The sequence below is a fragment of the Diabrotica virgifera genome, chromosome 5 (assembly GCF_917563875.1).
Source record: "Diabrotica virgifera virgifera chromosome 5, PGI_DIABVI_V3a".
Taxonomy (NCBI): domain Eukaryota; kingdom Metazoa; phylum Arthropoda; class Insecta; order Coleoptera; family Chrysomelidae; genus Diabrotica; species Diabrotica virgifera.
This window is the reverse complement of record NC_065447.1, coordinates 3,268,590-3,293,533: the sequence shown is the minus strand read 5'-3', so window position 1 is coordinate 3,293,533 and position 24,944 is coordinate 3,268,590. Positions and strand designations below refer to the sequence as shown.

At 30.9% G+C, this 24,944-nt stretch overlaps 1 protein-coding gene across 8 annotated transcripts in view; it reads left to right on the top strand.

Annotated features, from left to right (window-relative positions):
• Positions 1–23,500, top strand: part of LOC114333367 (zinc finger protein 493) — a 77,419-nt gene extending 53,919 nt beyond the window's left edge. Inside the window, exons 4-6 of one of the 8 annotated variants that reach the window (XM_050652234.1) lie at positions 19,213–20,268; positions 20,437–20,520; positions 21,613–23,500. In XM_050652234.1, the coding sequence (XP_050508191.1) occupies positions 19,213–20,268; positions 20,437–20,520; positions 21,613–21,995 (1,523 nt within the window). In that variant the 3' untranslated portion in view covers positions 21,996–23,500. Of the gene's footprint in view, positions 1–19,212 lie in introns of all 8 variants that reach the window. The other 7 variants (XR_007698399.1, XM_050652231.1, XM_050652230.1 and 4 more) reach the window with 7 other exon arrangements.
• Positions 23,501–24,944: the final 1,444 nt, after the last annotated feature.

Genomic DNA, 24,944 nt, shown 5'->3' with positions numbered 1-24,944 from the left:
TATTTTCTTCCCCTACTATGAGGATTTATCGATGAAAAACATGGCTAGTTGTTAAAGCCCATAACTTTTTTATTTTTTAACATAAGCAAATGAATTAAAAAAGAATGTGTGTGTACTTTGTACGCACGTAAGAAGTTATACTTCTATTATATGATTTAAACGAAATTAATATACTTTTTATTTATATTTTGTTTAAATATTAAACTAATTTATACTTACTACTTCTCAAAAATTTTTATTAGAACAGTGCCAAAAATTAAAATAATAAAAGAATAAAACACACACAAACACATTAAAGCCACAAATGATGTCTGAACATTAATTGTCGAAAATTTTTTTAACTAAATACGTATTTTCTGAAAATACAATTATATAATAAATATACAACTTACAATCATAAAATGTATTAAAAAAAAAACAAAAAAGAAAGTTTCTATTGGGACTCGAACCAGCGCTGATAAGAGCGGTTGGTATTGGAATTCATTCGCCTTCTCCGCTTAGCCACAGACACTATGTGTCATTATTTACGAAGATCGACTAACTAAACGATTTAAACTTGTGATATTTTGATATTTTGAAAATTGATCAAATTATTTTAATTTTGAATTGAAATGATTTAGAATTGAAAAAATACAACAAAACATAGAGTAAAAAAACAATATATTAGGTGAATATTGATAGAAATTTTGATGGTAATCAAATTATATAAATAAAAGTATTACATACTATGTATTTTGGCAGATCCAATAGGTAGGTTTATACCCATGATACATTAACAATTATTACGTACCTGTTGCTTTTAAAAACTATTTAAAAGTCACTACAATATTATAAACTTTTTTGTTTCTGTCCTCACAACAATAAAACTAATATATTATACATTTGTTTACCTTTACCTTTACCTCCAAACCACAGCTGCCATATCGGATAATTTTTGACATGTCATTTGAACATCCAATCAGAACAAAGTTATAATGCGCATGCGCCGGGCTGATAGGTTTTAACATATAAAAAAATCACCCTCTATCGCCGGTAAAGAAGTATAACTTCAAAAAAGAAAATATTAAGAAAACCCAAGGCTATAATTGAGTATTAATTTCAATATTTTATATATGCCAGAATTTTCCACAGGGTGTTCCAAACTTTATGAAAAAAACACAGTATTATTGTTACATCCGGTATAAAATTATATTTAGCTGTCTGGCAACAATATTATTACAACAATATTTTTAAATAATAAGGCTATAAGATACTAAAAGAATCACTCAAATCGGACCACTGGTTTAGGAAATTCGTGACATCAAACATGTCCCATTTTTAAGGTGTTCGGCTAATTTTGCCGGTGTGCGTATAAACGATAACCTAACTATTTATACAAATGGTGTGCAAAAAATTTTTCTTCTTTTTGTGTAAATTAATTTAATAAAAATTTTTTTTGTACATCGTGTATAAATAATTATGTTAATGTTTATATTTCTGATTAGATAATTAAATAACCTTTCAAATGAGCTATCACACGGCCCCTACTCCCATTCAAAAAAATCATCGATTACGTCATCACGCCCAAATGTATGACGTCACTAGTATTATATATATGTCAAAAAAATAAAAATCGACCTGTCCGAGGATTTCTCTTCAGATTTGCCCATTCTCGAGATAATGAATCTATGCAAACTCAAACGTCCTCATTTATACTACAGTGTTGCACCCGCTTGATTAGCAATTAAAAAACAAGGGGGTTTTTGATATTGTATTGCAGAAAACTCTTCGGAATTTCATCAATGGTCGTCTAAAGAATATACCTACCTTGGCAACATTGAAATTTTCAGTTATTTGTCCGATTCAGGGTTAAAAATGGCTGATTTCGCGATTTTTAAAATGTTTAATCGCTTATATGTCAAAAACTATTAACCTAAGAGAAAAGTCACTAAATACATTTTCTGTTTGGAATGATTCAAAAAACCTAAAAAAACTTTGTTCTATGCAAAAAAAATAATTTTAGGAAAAAACCCTAATCTAATAAAAAACTCTAAACGCCTGGCAAGGTCTAAGGCACATCAAAGAAACATGAAACGTAAATTACGTTTCATGGAAATAAACCACTGTTAACAAATATATGTCCGGCCATTTATGAAACTCTCCGAAAATAAAAATGTGTCATGAGCATAAATCACACTCGTTTCATTGGTAGGCGGACTTTGAGATTTGTTTAGCAGTGTTTTCTTTTCATGAAACATGTTTTTCGTTTCATGTTTCATGTTTTTCGTTTCATGTTTCTTTGGTGTGCGGCTTGGCTTATGCTGTTCAGAATTGCCTAGCATTGTACACATTTCTTCTAATAGCCCAGTAAATGAACAGGAAATTCGGCGATACCGTGTCATTTTCAGGGGCAACTCCGAATTGCATGAAAATTTGGATTTAGGTTCTACTTACCTTCCACTTCAAAGTTGAAATTGTGACTTTGGTTGCTTTTACTTGGGGGATGACAGTCACCCCTTCTCGGGGGTGAAAAAACATACGTTCAAGATAAGACCGGAAATTAATAAATTGACTGATTTTAAGCAACTTTTGTTCTATAGAGTTTTTTACGTAAGTCAATACTTTTCGAGTTATTTGCCATTGAAAATGTTGATTTTTCGACAAAAAAAACTACGTTTTCAGACGGTTTTTCGCAAATAACTCAAAAAGTAAATATTTTATCGAAAAAAATATCCTTATCAAAAGTGTAGCTTATAAAAAGCCCAAAAAATGGTGTATCAATAAAGTCTATCAATCAAATAAAAACAAAGTTGTAGCTCATGAAAAATAAGTTCTTATTCGTCTAATTCCAAATCGAATATTTCAAGGTGAAATCACCGGAAAATTAAGCACTTTTCCGGAAAAACCCATTTAAACTTTTTAAAGTGTTTATAAAAAGCTTTGTTATAATTGTTAAAGTTGTAGCTCATGAAAAATCAGTTCTTATTCGTCTAATTCCAAATCGAATATTTCAAGGTGAAATCACCGGAAAATTAAGCACTTTTCCGGAAAAACCCATTTAAACTTTTTAAAGTGTTTATAAAAAGCTTTGTTATAATTGTTAACAAAAGTTTTAGCATTAAAAATAAGCGAGTTACGCGTAAAATAAAGTTGGCCCTCTTTTTTTTTGTAAAAAATCATGAAAATCTCGCCGTGTTTAGCTCCCCCAATGAAAATAATCGCTACCGCTTTACAAACAATTTACTTACCTATCTATTTTTTATATGATCTATCAGTCTCACCGGTTTGAAGTGTGTATGTTTGAAAGGGTTATAATTGAGAAAGCTTGAATGGGTCACTAATCACTAATATATGCAAATTTTGAACCGTCATATCTTAACCATTTTTGTCTTACGGAGAAACAGAATGAAACTAGCATATTTATAATAGCAAAACCTACATTTTTTTACTCTTTAAGATTTTGCTTATCACTAATACTTTTTAAGTTATTTTGAAAAAATTAAATTTTTCAAAAATTTTTAGAATTTTTTTTTACTTTAAAACCAAATGTTTTCAAAAATAAGCACTTCAAACTAATCAAACGTATAGATCATATAAACAATACACATACAGTTAAAATAGATGGTAAAGCCAAACGATTAATTTCATTTAGGGTGCTAAATAGAGGGAGGTTTTCACGATTTTTTTTTACCAAAAAAAAACTTTTTTTCAGTGTAACTCGTTTATTTTTGATGCTGTAAACTTTTGTAAAAAACAAATACTAAGCTTTTTTCCGATACTTTAAAAATGTTAATAAGGTTTTCCCGAAAAATGCTTCTTTCTTCGGTGATTTCGCGTCGAATTTTTCGATTTGGACTTAAACGAATAAGAACGTATTTTTCATGAGCTACAACTTTGCTTCTATTCAATTTGTAGACTTTACTTGTACATTTTTTTCTTTTTTTATAGGCTACACTTTTGCTAAAAATATTTTTTTCGGTAAAATATTTACTTTTTGAGTTATTTCGGAAAAACGGTCTGAAAACGTAGTTTTTTTGTCGAAAAATCAACATTTTAAATCACGAATAACTTGAAAAGTATTGACTTACGTAAAAAACTTTATAGAACAAAATTTGTTTAAAATAAGTCAATTTATCCATTTCCGGCCTTATTTTAAACATGTATTTTTCGCCTTCGCCCCCCCCCCCGAGAAGGGGTAAATGTCATCCCTCAAGTAAAAGCAACCAACGGCACATTTTCAACCTTTGAAGTGGTGGGTAAGTAGAACCTAAATCCAAATTTTCATGCAATTCGGAGTTGCCCCTGGAAATTACACTCCAAAACGGCTATTTATTGGACTATAAATGACTTATTTTTCCCCTAAACTATGCACTTTTCGATTCACCTGGTAGATACACGTGCAGAGCTGATGCCTGCCAGGTCATGGTTTTTAGCCTTGGTGTGCTATGAATTATCACTATACAAATTTCTAGCCGTACAGGAAGACCGTTAATCGGAGGGTTCACTAGCTCTTAGACTAATATGTGCGCTCTGCATTAATTCATCCAGCTCATAGTTTATTTTAATCCTCCACGAACCATCACTGCAATGGGTTGGTCTAAACATCTTTCTTAGTATTAATTTTGCGCTCAAAAAATTCTCAAATAGCATCAATCTCAAAATAGCTCAAAGATTCTCAGTTGATTTTCATCAGTGATTGAGCGGGTCCACGTTTCACATCCATATGTGACCACTGGTCAAATTACTGTTTTGTAGATTCTAAGGGATCGTTCAAGTATTACGTAACGCGATTTTTCAAGATTTTTGACCCCCCTTCCCCCCTGCGTAACGCACTCTTATGGGAGTTTAACTATGGCGTAACGCAATTTTTGAAGATTTTTTTACACCCCCCCCCCCCTCCACCGGCCCCCAACCGCGTTACGTAATACTTGAACAGTCCCTAACAGCCGATTTCATAATTATTCGAAAAAGTGGACTTTAGCGACTAAGTGGTTTGGTGTTTATTTAAACAAATTTGCATTTTCTATCGTAAAGTATCAATGGAAAAAATAATATTTTAACAGAAGGGACTCAAAAATGTCATTATATGGCATTATAGCAAGTTATTTTGATTCAAAACAAGTTTTTGATCAAATTTTATAGTGTAGAAAACGTTAAAATAGCGTTTTTTACATTATCCTCCATTCCCAAAATACATCATAATCGATTTGGCTGAAAATTTGCCCACAGATAGCCAAAACATAGGACTTAAGTGGTTGGAAGGATTTGAATTATGTATTTTATATCACTTAAAACTTTTTTGACTTTTTAAAAAATATTTTATTTTGAAAATACAAGAATTAAAGTTACATGTACTAAATCTAAATTATTACGAACAAAAATTAAACACCGGCAAATGGTTTTATATGTTTAACAAAATGCTGAGGTCGTGAGAAAGCCTGGACGTAGTAGTTCTCGCTGACATTGGCATTGAAACTGGATGCGTCGATTCAGATGGCTGACACCTGATATATCCTGATGGGAAATAAGTAGGTACTTCATTATTAAGGCTAGTTGGTAAAAACGGATATAACAACTCCCCCTTTAAGATGGAAGTTGATGCGTGGAAGCAACTTTCAGACTGTCTGTTTGTTGCTATTCAGTTGGATCCGCTCCTCTTGGTCTCTGGAGTCACTTAGCTGGATACTGGGTTTTCATCTTGGAAGTGATGAAAGTGATTGCAGCAATTGAATGGTATTTGAACTGGGTGACTTTTGTACGTAACATTGTCATAAGCATTGATCAATTTCTGGGAGTGTACTCTTGTACTACCAATAAAGGCATCGCACGTGGTTGGTGTCGATGATTTCTGTTGGTGTCGATTTGACTTCTCTGGATTCGCATTTAATGGAAATGGGCGGTGGTTCAGAAACTGTTATGAGCCAAAGGTTCATGCTGATCTTCTGGACGTTGTGGTCTTTGCAAATACTGCGGAAGTCTGGCATGTTCTGGGAATGCGTTCTTGTCGCTTCAGAAGTTGGGCTTCGCATATGGCATCGCTGTCGATTGGATTGTAACAGATCTTAGTTCTGGCTCGAAGTCTTTTGCATGACTCGAAGACTATTTATTGTAAGGTATAACAAAGAATCATAGTTTCGCGCAATATATTTATGTGTTTTTGTTAAAATTGAATGTAAACCTGTTCGATTATCCAGTATTGGTATTGGATAGAGACTATATAAAGTATTTTATTGTTCTGCATCAGTTAAAGGAATATTTAAGACAAACACAATTCTTGTGTCTAATTGATAAGTCTGTAATTCGATAATATTGAGATATTGAGGGAGGTTTGAAGTATAGATAGATAGATGAAGATTGTTTTTCTGTGATGATTGTGATATATGCCTAATTAAGCTATTCAATTAAATCAAACGGAGTAATGATTGAACTATGTAATATTTTTAATCGAGCAAAAGTTATAGCATTTACTATATCATTTAACGAATCTTCGATAAATGAATAGTTTTCCATTAGCAATTCACAAAAGTTCAGCATATCGATTTGAGATTTATAGAATTTTAATTGGTCAGAGATATTCATTATTGATTTTCTAATTTCTTTAATATTATTGTTGAAGGTTTCCTCGTCTATTTGTAATTTTCGGATTGTCGCGTTGAAACTCTTAATGAAAGAAGTGGTAACCGATATTTGAATTTTTAATAGGTTTTCGATTTGATACTCATCGCGGGGTATCTTAATAAATTTATACATTCATTGAAATATTCGCCATCTGACGAATCTAAGTTTCCGGTTATTGCTATTGATTTCCATATTGAATCTATTCCGTTAACAAGTTCACGTTTTTTTCTTGGAAAGCGTATTGTTTCGTATTAGCGATTATTTCTGTATATTTAAGGTTAACGGAACTAGAGATTTGTTTGAGGAGACTTATGTGAGTTTGAGCTTTTAGATTTGAATGAGGTTTGAATGAGATTTGAATGAAGTTTGAATGAGATTTGAATGCCAGCATTCGAAGTACATTTTCTTCAGTGGTATCTAATAAATTGTCTAAGATTCTGTTATTTTTTTTTGTCGATAACATCTTTGATTGGTTGCATGTCTTTGTATATAAAGAAGGTCCATTTGTCGTTTAAAATTTTGAGATTGAAAAGATTAAGTGAAAGCGTAAAAAAACAGTGTTAAATATCAGTAAAGAAACATAAGTTAAAGTTAATAGAAAACAGAAAACAAAAGAATTGTGTGACGAGGGAATACCAAAAAATAATAGAAGCAATTAGAAAAATAAGAATAAGAATTTAACAATTAATAGTGATTATAGTAGACAAGAAAACAGAGAATTGAGGAGAATGATGAAAATAATATGCAAAAACAAAAGAAAATACAATGAATATAAACTCAAAGAGGTCGAGGAAGATTCCAAAAAGGAGCATTAAATCCTTTTATCAGGAAACAAGAACAACGGAAAGAGGATATAAGAAAAATATCTCATACATGAAAAATGATGAAGGTACATTAATAAATGAACCAGGCTGTTAATGAGAAATTGGCAAATTTACTTTACGCAACTGCTATACGAAAATGAAGAAGAAAGAAGAATAATCCATGAAATTGAATATGACCTTATAGTAATAGAAACTTCTACAAAGGAAGAAATAGAAAATTATATAAAGGGAGAAAACAATAAAAGTCTAGGAAATTTGAACGAAAATAAAAGAGCAGAAAATTTATCAGTATTTCAACTAATAACAGAAATATCGGCGGAAATGATAAAAGTAGGAGAGAAAAGGCTACACAAAGAGATACATAACTTGATAACTTGATAAAAAGCATATGAGAAACAAAAAATATCAACAGAGTGTGTTATAGCAGGGGTACGTCCCATACACGAAAATGTGACAAAAATTAAATGTGACAACTATAAAGGTATCGCGTTGTTCGAAGTAGTTAATTTAGAAAATCTTGATACAAATCATAAGGAAAGCGAAATAAATACAAGTAAAAGATATTGGTCGAATATCAGGCATAATTTACTTTAGAAGTAATCGGTCGACAACAGACCAAACGTTTGCGCTAAAAGGAATCCACACTATCGCGCTACGAATATAAACATCAGTATAATATGTCCTGTTCGTTGACTTTAATCATGTAAACTTATACTCACGACTTATATCATGTAAGACTATGATAAGGTAAAGCGGCAACAGATGTACGATCTAAATAAAGAGATAAGCCTACTAATTAAAATCGTCGTGATGGAAAAAAAATGCCTATGGATAACAAAATAACGAAAAAGCAAACAAGGGGTATAAACCAAGCAATTTTGAAACAAACGAAGGATGACAGTAAGGGTACAAATTATCAATGACTCTTTTTTTTATCCAATACTAGAAGGAATAATCAGAAAAAGTAAAATAAAGATGCAGGAAATATTTTCTTTTAATATGGCCATCAAAGTATGGCAATGTATAGATTTAACACTATTAATGACACGTAAGAAAGAACTAAAAGGATTAATGAATAATAATATAATAATAGAAAAGAAAAGGGGTAAAAGATTTAGTCTTCTAATAAATAAGGAAATAAGTAATAAATAAGGAAAAGACAAAATGCATGATAATGGGAGAAAGACATAAAGAAAAAGAAGATAATTTCGCCTTAGAGAGAATGAAAAAATTTCTGTTCGAATGAGTTTCCGAATTTACTCAGGTGAGTCTGAAATTATGTGAAAATGGACACGGGGAAGGAAAGATAAAGACAAAAATAGTAAAAGGAAACAAAAAGTATGGAGTGTTGTGATCATTAGTGAAATTCGAATATGTCTCGAGAAAAACAAAAATTATAATCTACAAAACAGTTATCAGGCATACAGCTACATACGCATGTGAAACATGGGTACAAAAATCAGAAATATATTTTTTAGAGAGATGGGAGAGAAAATACAAGAGCGATACAGAGGTGTGAATCGTGTGAAAATAAATTATTGATAGAGTAGAAATAATAATAAGAGACTTTTTTTTATTTTATAATGGCTTTGGCTTAGTCAATTAGCCAGACTATTTGTTTTTTTTTTTTGTATGGAATAAGAGACTTAAATAACGAGTCAAAAATATTTATGTCAATCAGAGCATATGGAATATGATATTTAGGACAAATTGAAAGAATGGGAAAGGAAAAAATGTTGAAACTGTACTATCGTGAAAATCAATACATCAAGAAGAAAAGATAGACCAGGAAGGATATTAAATGTCACAGTATATGAAGACTTACGAAAAATAATTAAACATATCAAGAATTAGAAAGAAAAGGCTTTAGACAGAAAACAATGGAAACAAGTAGTTAAAAGAAAAAATGTATGGAAAGACTATATAAAATTTGTATATTGTAAATATTTAATATTAAGTGTTTAATAAAAATAAATGTAATATTGTCTATAGTCTATATTATAGTAGTACAGTGTAATATTATTATGTACTTAATAACTTAATACTAATTGTGGGGAAAGTTAAATTTCTCAACACTATGTCTTCAAGGGCTGTGGAGCTTAATAAATAAAATAAATTCTTCATGAAAGAAAATTCCAATGTTGATTGGGGTTAACATATACTGGGAGTGGATGACTGAAATTAGTCTAAGGAATTTGAAAGAGAATTCATGATAGATAATTTATCAAAATTTACTTTAATTATTCTATTGGATTTGCTATTTAATAAAGTAACAAAATTTACGTGGGTTTCTTGGGTTTCGAAAGGGCTAATAAACTTATTTTGGGTTGGATGCAAAGTGCTCAAAATATAGCACAATGGACAAAAATGAGGAAGGCCTATGTCCAGCAATGGACGCAGAGGGCTGGAGGATGAATAAACTTATTTTGGGTTTTGGCTTTAGGATTACTTAAGTCCCTAAAGTACTTTGATAACGAGTTTCCTCATTATAAAGTGTTTCGGGTGGTCTTACAGAAGTATATCCAAAAATTAGTGCGTAAGGTATAAATCCATGAGTTTTTGCATTATAAAATATTTCGGGTGGTCTAATAGAAGAATATCCAAAAATGAGTTTGAACGGTGTAAATTCGTGGGTATTATTTTTTGTGTTATTGGGACAAATAACTGCATAGGGCAGAACATTGAAAGGATGTTCATCGGAATTTTCAGATTGAATGGTTCTTTCGTTTTTATATTTTAAGCAAATATTTGTTACTCGTTCTTCCTCGTTAATATGTTCTGTTCGAAGTCGAGATTTGATATTGTTGTTTCGGTCACTTTTATCAGTGCAATAATTTACCAAGTTATCGTTTGACAGAAAATTTAGGATAGGGTGATTCGAAGTGGATTTAATTTTGGTATCGGAAAAATCGATAATTTTGGGAATTGTTTTTCCGTTTACTATGGGTGACAGAAATTCTTTTTTATTCACGTTTACTAACGCGTTGGGGGTATGGACTTTATCATTTTCTTTTTTATACAAAATTGCATCTGTATTCGACAGATGACATGTTAAATTGGATATTTGCTCGGATCTAGGATCTATTTTAATTTGATTTTTTATTTGATTAGGGGAATCATTACTACGGGAATTAGTTTCAGTTTCTACTTTGTAAAGAGATAATGTTTTAAAATTCGTGACTAATTTTTTGTTCTTGAAGTCTATGGTACATTCGTAGTGTTCAAAAAAATCGAGGCCTAAGATTCCGTCAAAATCAATATCTAAATCATAAATGAATACCTTATGGGGGTTTCCTTTTTGAAACGGGACTAAAGTTGATTCGGTGACAAAAAGTTTTTGGTCTGTAATACCTTGTATGGTAATACTTTCGGGAAAACGCGGTTTGAAATTTTTCGCGGTATTTTCTTTAAAGATGGAGAGACCAGCACCGGTATCGATAAGTAGTTTAAATTTGTTTGCTGCGTCTGTTATATAATAGAGATTTTTGGAGTTTACAGCAAAAGGAGGGCTCAGAGAAATTTCTGTTCTGGAAAATTCAGAGACTGGTTCATGTCGTCCAAATTTAGAGTTTGGATCTGATTTTCTATTTGAGACAAAGGTTCGCTGATTGAAATGGCATTGTCTGGTGGGTGGTTTTGATTTGGAACCGTGAGAAAATCCTGATAGTCTTGGCTATCAATTAAGTCCGTTGATTGATCGAATGAATGGTAATAATTAGGAGATGGATAAATGTTATCGGAGAAATCATCATAGTGATAGTTTTCAATTGGATCTGAGGTATAATCATTAACATAGTCAGGTTCATAGTTAACGAAATGAGCTCTCTGTCTATCGCTCGAAAAATTTGGATTCTTATGAATTACAGAAGGGCGTATGTGTGGGTTATTTTGATTGAACTGAGGTCTTTGTTGGTCGTTAGGTCTAGTGTTTTGATAGGTATTATTCGGGCTGAAGTTTTGCCTCTGAAAGCCATTATTTTGGGCATTATTGAAGTTTTGATAGCTACTGAAATTTCGAGTATCGTTAAAATTCTGGGAAGTATTTTGGGAATTTTGTCTAAAGCGATATTCGTTGTTTGAGTGGTCAATGCGTCCACAAAAGGTGCATCTAGGTGGTTGAAAGTTTGGTCTTCTAATGGGTTGATTATTTTGATTGGATCTGGGAGGATTGGGGCGATTGGTTTTCTGTATTTCGAAATATGATAATTGTAGCTCTCGTCTGATGCGGACCTGAGCTTGAAGAAGGTCTTTCGGATTACTAGCACGAACAATATGTGCAATTTTTGGATCTAGGCCGGTCAATAAGGTATTGAGCGCCATTGATTCGATTAGTACGATTTGGGCTTGTTTCTCTTCAGGAGTGAGGCCAGATTTCTGGATATTGGCATGCATTTTTGCATTAAGGACTTGGACACGATTGAGGAATGTAAGAGCCGATTCATTTGGAAGTTGTTTGACTCTCTGTAAAACTTGTATGAGAGAAGATAGGTCTCTAGTGTCTCCAAAGTGGGAATTAAGAAGTTGTTTGATTTCAAGATACGATAATGGATTTCTAGAGCTTATGAGCTGCGCTGCTCTTCCACGAAGTTTATTTTTTATGTGAATTACTAATAGCTGTTTTTGATCACGCGTAGATATATTATAGGCATAATCACAAGCATTTAGAAAAGTTTGTAAGAATATTTGATCGCCTTCAAATTCGGGTACGATCGAAAATATTTCGGATAGTTTATAAGGTTCTACTTCGGGTTCATTCTCGATATGAGATACGGGGACTGCGGGACGAGAAGTATTACTGTTGTCAGTCATGATGATCAAATAAATTTAAATAAAACAGGTAATCAATAAATCAAAAATAAAAAATGGTCAAATAAAACAAATTAAATATGAATTAATCAAAATATCAAATAATAAAAATAAAAATGGTCAAATAAATCAATTTAAATATCAAATAATAATCAGAAATAATAAAAAATATCAAAAATGTTCTTATAACAACTGTCTGATTAGCGAAATGTGCGTGTTTCAGACGTGTATATAAGAACAATAGTGAAAATAAAGGAATGACGATTAACAGAATAAACGTCAAATAGTTAAAAGATAATCAGAAAAATATTTAGTGGTTGTATTTAGTATTTAAAAAAAATGTTCTTATAATAACTGCCCGATGAGCGAAAAGTGCGTGTTTCCGGCGTTTTATAACAACAATAAATAAAAAAAAATTGACGATTTACAGTATAAACGTCAAATAATGAGAATAAATATGTAGTTGTTTTTATTGATTTTCAGTATAATCAATATTGGAATATCGAACAGTATTCAATAATAATAATAATAATAATATTGTAAAATAATGTAATAATAATATACGAGATGATTCAATATTAGACTTACACTAAATCCAAAAACATCTAGTCGTCTTGTTCTCGACAGCGTCTCTACCAGGGGCTTCACCAGGTGTTCCTAATCCGTAGATATCTGCAAAGTGATGACGGCTCTGCCTTTTGGATGGTTCGTTTCTGAATCAAAGGATTGGAATCCACCGTTGTTAGTTAGGCCTTTCCGTGTTCTAACAACGTTTCCAGATCCTACTGACTGCGCCAATTTTTATATCACTTAAAACTTTTTTGACTTTTTAAAAAATATTTTATTTTGAAAATACAAGAATTAAAGTTACATGTACTAAATCTAAATTATTACGAACAAAAATTAAACACCGGCAAATGGTTTTATATGTTTAACAAAATGCTGAGGTCGTGAGAAAGCCTGGACGTAGTAGTTCTCGCTGACATTGGCATTGAAACTGGATGCGTCGATTCAGATGGCTGACACCTGATATATCCTGATGGGAAATAAGTAGGTACTTCATTATTAAGGCTAGTTGGTAAAAACGGATATAACATGTATATAGACCAGTAAGGATCTGTGAAAAAACGTCTATTTTTGGATGTGAAAGGTGGCATTCTGATTTTTGCAGATAAAGTTAGGTGACACCTTCAGTAATAATAAATAATTGACTTATGCTCCTTCTCAAATATGCCCGGAACATTAATAAAAAAATTAAAATATTTAAAAATTTCGAAAAACGTCGATTTTTTTCTGCTTTCTTTGCTTATATTGAATTTTGTATGAAATACGACTGGTCAAAAATGTCTTAACGTATTACCTTTTCTGCAATATAGCAATAAATACAAAATAAGGGGGCAAAATACGCCTGTTGTTATTCAATGTTTTAACCTCTTTGGTGGCACTTAGAACCTTAGTAATTCGCTTAGGAAATTCTGTGTAATATACTTAAACCGTTTACCAAATTTCATTAAAATCGACCTAATAGATTTTGCATAATAAATTTGCAATCTAAATGTTTTTAAAAAAGTTCAAATTTTTTAAAATCTTTCTGAACAAAAAGGAGACCACTTAGAAGTTGTCTAATTTTTTTACATATAAAGATGTGCTCTACCTATCTAATACACTTTACAGAATTAAAATCAGATTATTTAAGGGGCTTCAGCAATGTTTTAAACTTATAAACAATTTTTTGGCTTATCAACAAATAGCTTTGTTTAATAATAAAAAAATTAATTTTTAGCAATGCAAATAATTAAAAGCGGTATAATTTGACTTAAACTTTCAAATGCTGTCAGCAGAATTGCTATTTTATTTTTTATTCAAAAGTTATTCGCGTTCAAAAATTGCAATTTTTCGAATTTTTGAAAGTTCCACTGCGTTTATCTCGAAAACTATGCATCCTACGAAAAAACTTGTAAAAACATTTTTTGCGAAATGAATTTCGAGGGCGTTTTTCCCCGTTTAGCCTTGAAAGCCCCGTTTTCCCCCCATTTATTCCCCGTTAGAGGGCGTTCTATCCATACTGCGATATAAATTGTTTAAATTTATATCGACAATCTACGGTCGGAATGTTAAAAATCTGTCTTCCTTAGAGCCTCCTTGACAACAGGTAGACCTAGAAATAGTACTATCGGGGGATGGAGGAAGACAGATTTTAATCAAAACGAAACCGTAGATTTTTTTATTTTAAAATATTTTTTGCTTAGAATTACCCAAGAAATACAAAAAAAAATTTTTTTTTGCCAAAAATCAATGTTATGTAATTCCTCAAGTTCTTTGTTTATAACAATCTTATCGACATCCGGATCAACTGTTACCCAAAAAAATCGTGTTCTACGGGTCAAAAAATACATAAAAATCTTGGGTAAGTCCATCTAAATAAAGAAGCCCGTAGCACCCCCTCCTGGCCACAGGACTAATTTGTTTATAAGCCAAAAAATTGTTTATAACTTTAAAACATTGCTGAGGCTGCTTAAACAATCCGATTTCAATTCTGTAAAGTGCATTAGATAGATGGAGTTCTTCTTTATATGTAAAAAGATTGACAAATCTTTGTATTTTCTAGTTTTTGTTGTGCAAGATTTTAAAAAATTTAATTTTTTAAAAAAAGTTTAGATTGCAAAATTATTATTCAAAATCTAGCAAGTCAATTTTAATGAAATTTGGTGTACGGTTTTAGCACATTACATAAATTTTCTAAGGGAATTAGGAATGTTCCAAGTGTAACCTAAGTGATGGAAAATCATTGAATAAGGACAGGCTTGATAAAGGACAAGGGTGATAAATTAAGACAGTTTTAACCAATCGCATTTGATAGAAAATTTAATTATCTTTGTTTTATTCCTATTCGACTTTGTTCCAAAATGAATCGTTTTAAAGTTATAAGCAAAAAGAGTAGAAAAAAACGAAATTTTTTTGAAATTTTTAAATATTTTATTTTTTTTATTAATGTTCCGGGCATATTTGAGAAGGAGCATAAATCAATTATTATTAACGAAGTTATCACCTAACTTTATCCGCAAAAATCTGAATGCCACCTCTCACATCCACCTAAAAACAGATCCTTACTGGTCTAATATTACAATACCAAAAAAGTTACATGCAATAATATCAGACTCAAAAGTGTATTAGTCCAGTCGTGATAGAATTTGACCTTGCATGCCGAGCTGACCAAAATTTTATTTTTCTAATCTTTAGGGGGGTCAATAGTAGCCTAAATTTAAAATCGCGAATGAATTCCTTCGTTACGTTAGCCGCCATCTTGATTTTAAAGTAGAACCGTTTTTGCTCAATATCTCCTCCATTTTTAACTTTTCGACAAAAATGGCAGGAACTGAAATTGTCCCAAATAAATCGTATTTACAATTATTACAATTTCTTTTTAATTTCTTTTTTTTTTTCGTGAGGTCGATATTTTCCGAGTTAATTGTACTTACAGTAGATGCATATATTTTTGACTATGATATTGCATGTAACTTTTTTGGTATTGTAATGTAATTCAAATCTTTCTGACCACTTAAAGTCCTATGTTTTGGCTATCTGTGGGCAAATTTTCAGCCAAATCGATTGTGATGTATTTTGGGAATAGAGGGAAATGTAAAAGACGGTGTTTTAACGTTTTCTACACTATAAAATTTGATCAAAAACTTGTTTTGAATCAAAATAACTTGTTATAATGCCATATATTGACATTTTTGAGTCACTTCTATAGGACTTTTCATCGATTGTCATTTGTTTCGAGCTTCTGTCATGTGTCACATAATATTAATATATCTACGTCATACGTCTTTGGTTTGTATCATTGGTATGGTCTTTTTCATGACCATTTTTCAGTGCGTCACAAATGATAGAAAAAAAGGTAAGTCCGTGATAATACACATTTATTACATTTTAGTTAAATCTGAACATACTATCAAAAGAAAGTCACAGATTGGGCTTGGATATAAATCTTTCCAAAACCAAAATCATGGTATTCCACAAGAACCCCCATGAACAAATTACACCCAACATACAAATCAATGGTATCACCCTTCAGAGTTCCAAGAGCTTCATATACCTGGGCAGACTAAACAAACAGTCAGCTAGACCACTCAAAAGAAATTAGAAGACGCATTGAAATGGCAAGATCTGGCTTCATGAATATGCGTAAAATGTTCTGTAACCCCAAGCTATCAGTCACAATAAGATTGAGAGCACTAAAGTGTTATATGTGGTCTCTATTACTATATGGCTGAGACCTGGACATTAAAAGAGTATGACGTCAACAAACTGAATAGGGAACTTGCATAAAATTTTAAATTCGAAAAAAATATTATAAATCACAACAGAACATAATTTAGAACCTGTATCAAAGATAAAAAAGTTTTGTTTGTCTTTCGTTTGGCCCCTAAAGACGACTAAAAATTCAACTTATACCAGCCACCTCAAAACGCGTCATGACTTCACAGGGTTGTACATTAACATTCTACACCAATTGTATATATAATTTTAAATTAGACATTATAAACGTCAGTAAAAAATACATTATGTAATAATACAAACGTTATGTGACGTTAAAAGTGTGTTTGATCGTTTGGACTATTCATAGAAAATTTGCACTTTTACAAAATGGTTTTATTTTCAATAGTAAACCTTCTTTACTTTTCTTCAAAAACTGTATCAAACTCCAATCCCAACAAACTGGTATATATTATTACAACGACATACGATAAATGTCATTAGAATATAAATATTTTTCCTTTATTCTCCAACGACGAGCTGGCCAAATACCCAAGTAGGTGGAGGCCAATAAACTAAAGAAGGAGAAGAAGAATATACCTAAATATAACGCTGTGTCTAGGTACACCCTAACGTGTACGGAAATTAAAAAATTAGAGTGTCAGAGTGTTGGAATTTGCTTAATCGCGTTGTGTTTACACTTTAATTTTAATATTGATTAGTGAAGAGATTTCTTATTTTTTATTTGTTTATGTTTGTTTTTAAATTAACTATGCAGTGTGTACAATTATTTAGTTGTTTTAATGAGTTTAACATTTTAAAACAGTATGAAAAAGTTAAGAGACTATAAATTAATATATATTTTTTTAGTTATAAGTAAAATAGTATTACCATTACCGTCCAAAATTAAAATAAAAGGAAGACCTAAAGCTTTCACAATAATAATTAACTTATTCTGAAGCTATTTCCTTGTGGCATTTTTGTAATCAACTATTCTAAATGGAACTAAGCCACAATTTACCTAAAAAATGATTTTATTGACGTTTCGACGTCTAAATCGGACGTCGTTGGAAAAATACAAAATATTATTAAATTAAACAAAAATGTTGTTACTTAGTAAAAATTTTTCTAATAATTTATTTAATCTGACTAATTTTTGTATTTTGACAATGACATCCGATTTGGACGTCGAAACGTTAATAAAATCATTTTTAGTTAAAGTGTGGCTTATTTCCCATTTAGAATAATTGATTATAATAATTAACTTTCGTATAAAAATTATTTTAACAATATTGTGTACGTGTTATGTCAACTAAATACATATATTTATTTTGCTAACCTAAATATATACTTTTTTATATACATTGATTTATTACAATTAAGTTTGAAACATCTGAATAGTTCTGCTTCCCTTCCTTTAACAAATATTTTTCTATCAAACAAACACTAAACATTTCAAAATAGCTTGTACCAAAATATAGTCACTGCGCACGCTTAATAATGACGTCACTGGCTTGATGAAGTTTAATTTGAGTGTATGCTAACTTTTTTATTTGCGTACACGTTAGCGTGTACCTAGACACAGCGAAATATAACCATAATAATAACTAATGTAAAACTATGTGACGTCACGGGTCGTTTGAACTATTTTATACCGCAGAAGACTTTAAATATGTATTTCGAAGTTATTATGAGTTTTTGAAGCCTGAAATTTTGGAAATCTCATTTTTAAACAAAACTGAACATTATTATGTAATAAAAAAAATTGTGCAAGTTCCCTATTCATTCGAAATATGTATGTACCGCCGAATGCTAAGAATAAGCTGGACCAGCAAAACTACAAATGAAGAAATACTGGAAATAATGAACACACGTCCTCATCTGGTCAATAGAATCAAAATTAGAAAGACGTCATATCTAGGACACATAATGCGCCATGGGGAATTTGAGCAGATTCAGGTAATATTAGAAGGCAAAATCGAAGGTAAAAGGGGTATAGGAAGAAAGAAAATATACTGGCTCCGAAACATCAGAGATTGGACCCACACAACAGGGAATGACTTAATCCATCAAGCCCAGAGCAGAAAGAAATTTGCCATATTGATCGCCAACCTCGATAGATAAGGCACTTAGGAGGAGCAGTTAAATCTGACAGTTGTCACATTCTATTTTCAATTTGGCATAAAAACAAATCAATTGTGTTTTTTATTGCATTTATAAAATGGTATTTTCTTTGATTTGTATAGTCTTATAAATTGTACAGATTACATTCGTAGATATATTATGTAATTCCGAAATAATTCTTTCTTAGATTATAGCGCCATCTATCGACAACTAAAATAACTAGAATAAATGTTATAAATGTCTCTAATCACAGACGTGCCTTTTTTCTGTCACATGCAATTTAAAGCATATATGCCAATAACGTACGTAGATATATTAACATTATGTGACACATGACAGAAGCTCCAAACAAATTACTGTGAATGAAAAGCCTTATTAAAATATTGTTTTCCATTGATACTTTACGATAGAAAATGCAAATTTGTTTAAATAAGTACCAAATTACTGTAAAATCGTTTAAACTACATCCCGCAGATGCTATATACCAATTTTCAGACAAATCGAAGATCCAAATTTTTTTTTATCCAAAATTGAGTGATTTGAAGTGGAATCACCCTAAAATGTTTCCTTGCTTTGTATTAAATATTTTCTTTCCTTTTAGGAACTCTCAGAGAGAAGGACACATTGGGAATTATGAAAACAACATCTCTACATGCATGTAACAAAGACTGTGGGATTCAACCAGATGAAGAAAAAAAATGTGAAATTTGTATTAATCAGCTTGGCCACAAAAGTGATTTCAACAAACTCGTGAAAATACACACTGGGAAAAAGTCTTACAAGTGTGAAATTTGTTCTAAACAATTTAGTACTGTAGACAGTCTTAAATTACACATAAAAACACACAAATTTAAAATAAAGCTGGACTGTGAAGTTTGCCTTAAGAAATTCAGCGAAGCAAACGATTTGAAAATACATTTGAGAATGCACCCTAGAGTAAAACCTTATAAGTGTGAGATTTGTTTTAAGCAATTTAGTCAAGCAGGTCATTTGAAAAGACATTTGACAGTGCACACTGGAGAAAAACCTTATAAGTGTGAAATTTGTTTTAAGCGATTTAGTGAAGCAGGTGCTTTAAAAACACACTTAAGACTGCATACTGGAGAAAAATCTTATAAGTGTGAAATTTGTTTTAAGCGATTTAGTGAAGCAGGTGCTTTAAAAACACACTTAAGAGTGCATACTGGAGAAAAACCTTATAAGTGTGAAATTTGTTTTAAGCAATTTAGACAAGCAGGTACTTTTAAAGCACATTTAAGGACACACACGGGGGAAAAACCTCATAAGTGTGAGATTTGTTTTAAGCAATTTAGTCAAGCAAGTATTTTAAAAACACATTTGAAAGTGCACACTGGAGAAAAACCTCATAAGTGTGAAATTTGTTTTAAGCAATTTAGTGAATTAAGTTATTTGAAAAGACATTTGACAGTGCACACTGGAGAAAAACCTCATAAGTGTGAAATTTGTTTTAAGCAATTTAGTGAATTAAGTTATTTGAAAAGACATTTGACAGTGCACACTGGAGAAAATCCGCATAAGTGTGAGATTTGTTTTAAGCAATTTAGTGAAGCAGGTACTTTAAAAACACACTTAAGACTGCATACTGGAGAAAAACCTTATAAGTGTGAGATTTGTTTTAAGCAATTTAGTGAAGCAGGTACTTTAAAAACACACTTAAGACTGCATACTGGAGAAAAACCTTATAAGTGTGAGATTTGTTTTAAGCAATTTAGTCAAGCAGGTACTTTAAAAACACACTTAAGACTGCATACTGGAGAAAAACCTTATAAGTGTGAGATTTGTTTTAAGCAATTTACTGAAGCAGGTACTTTAAAAACACACTTAAGAGTGCATACTGGAGAAAAACCTTATAAGTGTGAGATTTGTTTTAAGCAATTTAGTGAAGCAGGTGCTTTAAAAACACACTTAAGAGTGCATACTGGAGAAAAACCTTATAAGTGTGAGATTTGTTTTAAGCAATTTAGACAGGCAATTAATTTTAAAACACATTTAAGAGTGCATACTGGAGAAAAACCTTATAAGTGTGAAATTTGTTTTAAGCAATTTAGTGAAGCAGGTGCTTTAAAAACACACTTAAGAGTGCATACTGGAGAAAAACCTTATAAGTGTGAGACTTGTTTTAAGCAATTTAGACAAACAGGTACATTTAAAGCACATTTAAGGACACACACGGGGGAAAAACCTCATAAGTGTGAGATTTGTTTTAAGCAATTTAGTCAAGCAGGTCCTTTGAAAAGACATTTGAGTGTGCACACTGGGGAAAAACCTCATAAGTGTGAAATTTGTTTTAAGCAATTTAGTGAATTAAGTTATTTGAAAAGACATTTGACAGTGCACTCTGGAGAAAATCCGCATAAGTGTGAGATTTGTTTTAAGCAGTTTAGTGAAGCAAGTTCTTTAAAAACACACTTAATAGTGCATACTGGAGAAAAACCTTATAAGTGTGAGATTTGTTTTAAGCAATTTAGTCAAGCAGCTCATTTGAAAAGACATTTGAGTGTGCACACTGGGGAAAAACCTCACAAGTGTGAAATTTGTTTTAAGCAATTTAGTCAAGCAAGTATTTTAAAAACACATTTGAATGTGCACACTGGAGAAAAACCGCATAAGTGTGAGATTTGTTTTAAGCAGTTTAGTGAAGCAAGTTCTTTAAAAACACACTTAATAGTGCATACTGGAGAAAAACCTTATAAGTGTGAGATTTGTTTTAAGCAGTTTAGTGAAGCAAGTTCTTTAAAAACACACTTAAGAGTGCATACTGGAGAAAAACCTTATAAGTGTGAGATTTGTTTTAAGCAATTTAGTCAAGCAGGTCATTTGAAAAGACATTTGAGTGTGCACACTGGGGAAAAACCTCATAAGTGTGAAATTTGTTTTAAGCAATTTAGTGAATTAAGTTATTTGAAAAGACATTTGACAGTGCACACTGGAGAAAATCCGCATAAGTGTGAGATTTGTTTTAAGCAATTTAGTGAAGCAGGTACTTTAAAAACACACTTAAGACTGCATACTGGAGAAAAACCTTATAAGTGTGAGATTTGTTTTAAGCAGTTTAGTGAAGCAAGTTCTTTAAAAACACACTTAAGAGTGCATAATGGAGAAAAACCTTATAAGTGTGAGATTTGTTTTAAGCAATTTAGTCAAGCAGGTCATTTGAAAAGACATTTGAGTGTGCACACTGGGGAAAAACCTCACAAGTGTGAAATTTGTTTTAAGCAATTTAGTCAAGCAAGTATTTTAAAAACACATTTGAAAGTGCACACTGGAGAAAAACCGCATAAGTGTGAGATTTGTTTTAAGCAATTTAGTGAAGCAGGTACTTTAAAAACACACTTAAGAGGGCATACTGGAGAAAAACCTTGATAAGTGTGAGATTTGTTTTAAGCAATATAGTCAAGCAGTTAGTTTAAAAACACATTTAAAAGTGTACACTGGAGAAGAGCTTCATAAGTGTTAAATTTGTTCTAAGCAATTTAGTCAAGCAAGTCATTTGAAAAGACATTTGAGTGTGCACACTGGAGAAAAATCTCACAAGTGTGAAATTTGTTTTAAGCAATTTAGTCAAGCAAGTATTTTAAAAACACATTTAAAAGTGCACACTGGAGAAAAACCGCATAAGTGTGAGATTTGTTTTAAGCAATTTAGTGAAGCAGGTACTTTAAAAACACACTTAAGAGTGCATTCTGGAGAAAAACCTTATAAGTGTGAGATTTGTTTTAAGCAATTTAGTCAAGCAGGTCATTTGAAAAGACATTTGAGTGTGCACACTGGGGAAAAACCTCACAAGTGTGAAATTTGTTTTAAGCAATTTAGTCAAGCAAGTATTTTAAAAACACATTTGAAAGTGCACACTGGAGAAAAACAGCATAAGTGTGAGATTTGTTTTAAGCAATTTAGTGAAGCAGGTACTTTAAAAACACACTTAAGAGGGCATACTGGAGAAAAACCTTGATAAGTGTGAGATTTGTTTTAAGCAATATAGTCAAGCAGTTAGTTTAAAAACACATTTAAAAGTGTACACTGGAGAAGAGCTTCATAAGTGTTAAATTTGTTCTAAGCAATTTAGTCAAGCAAGTCATTTGAAAAGACATTTGAGTGTGCACACTGGAGAAAAATCTCACAAGTGTGAAATTTGTGTTAAGCAATTTAGTCAAGCAAGTATTTTAAAAACACATTTAAAAGTGCACACTGGAGAAAAACCTCACAAGTGTGATATTTGTTTTAAGCAGTTTATTACAGCAGGTGTTTTGAAATATCATTTGAGAGTGCACACTCGGGAAAAACCTCACAAGTGTGAAATTTATTTCATGCAATTTAGGTATGCAAACAGCTGCAAAAACACTTAAGTACACACACTGAAGAAAAGCTTTAGCTTTACAGGTGTGAAATTTGTTCTAAGCAATTTAGTCAAGGTGGAGGGAGATTTGAAAAAGCATTTAACCTTCCGCAACTAACATAGGTTTTCTGAACATTAAAGCTAACATCGGGTCTCAGAGACCGACAAAAAAATGTTTCCATTGACACACTTTCAAATGTAGAGTTGTGTTTATTCCTTGAAGGAGTGAAATTAAACAAGATGCATACCTATTTTTAATTTATTAAGCCTCTTAAACATTAGTAAATTATTTCTTTTTATTTAACCTCTAAATTTATTTACAATCTGTAAAACAAGTTACAATGAGTAAATGTTGTGACCACTAGTGTAGGTGACTTGGAGAACATGATTTATCATTTTCATTTTCTTTACCTTTAGGGTAGATTTAAAATTTGGTTGTTTATTTAAGTTAGTAACTAATTTATGCATTCATTAGTATGATAAGATATTGTTTGTAAAATAATTTAAAGTTATTAAATTCAATTGAATTGTACTAGCATACGATTTATTTTGATCTTTAATTACGTTTTTATTTTATATTTTAGTGTATGTTTCTAAAACCAGATTATAATTATTTTTTTGCAAAAAAAATTTTAAATAAAAATCCGCAAAAACGTAAAATCTATAGTTTTTTTTAAATATCTACAAAACGAAACATGTTATAGTTGATTTTTTAACCAAGAGGAGTAAACTAAAAAGACAGATTCAACCCCAAGAAAGTTACTAGAAAAGTCACCAAATTTATCTTCTTTTTTCGTTGATCATATCGATGGCTTAGTGTGAAAACCTCGTATCTCAATAAAATACAATTTTACAGGAGAGGCAAAAAACTGATTTACTGCACATTATAACATAAAAACAAAAAACTATCTTTACGTATTTTTAATTTGGACACATTTCGATAGTTACACATAAATTTTGCACATACATTGTTAATATTTAATTTTTTACCTGACCTACGAGTTATTCATTCTTAAGTTCTATTGTATACGTGGTTTTCATATTAGATATTTAAAATATGTATACGATTTTTTCATATTAATTATTGATTTATGTATATCTGTCTAACATAATTTTGAATACTAAAAGGGTTATATAAAAAAATAAAAATAAGTTATTTATTTAGTTTATTGACATATTTTACAAAATTAACAATAAACGACGAAAATATTATACAGTATGTCCCTGTAAGTTGTATCCATATGGAAAACTTTTTTATTATTAAATTTACGAAAAAAAGTTATTCTTCATAAAAAGCTCTGCATGGTCCAAAACCTAAGATTTAACCATCAAATATCAATTTTTTTGAATATTATACGAGGTATGTCAAAAAGTTTGAATTTCACTCAAGAGTAAAGTAGCTTTATTTTTCACAATATTGAAAAGTTGTTTGGAATTAAAAACTATATTCTAGTATGCAATTACATTCTTCTAATTGAAAATTTTTTTTTGAAAAATTATTGAAAACTAACATTATTTTCAGTTATTTCAATTCAGATAACTCTTTTATTATTAATTTTACGAAAAAAAGTGATTCTTAATAAAAAGTTTTGCATGGTCTAAAACCTAAAATACAACCATCTTATGTCAAATTTTATTAATTTTATTCTATTATAGGTATGTCAAAAAATATGAATTTTGCTCAAGAGTAAAATACGTTTATTTTTCACAATATCGAAAATTGTTATTATGAAAAGTTATTTAGAATTAAAAATTATGTTTCAGTGTGTAATTACATCCTTCTAATTGAAATATTCTGAACTATAAAGGTACTATACTTTTGATCTAAATTTATCTTTTTTGAAATACCTCGTATAAAATTGATAAAATTTGACATAGGATGGTTGTATTTTAGGTTTTAAACCATGCAGAACTTTTTATTAAGAATCACTTTTTTTCGTAAAATTAATCATAAAAGAGTTATCTGAATTAAAATA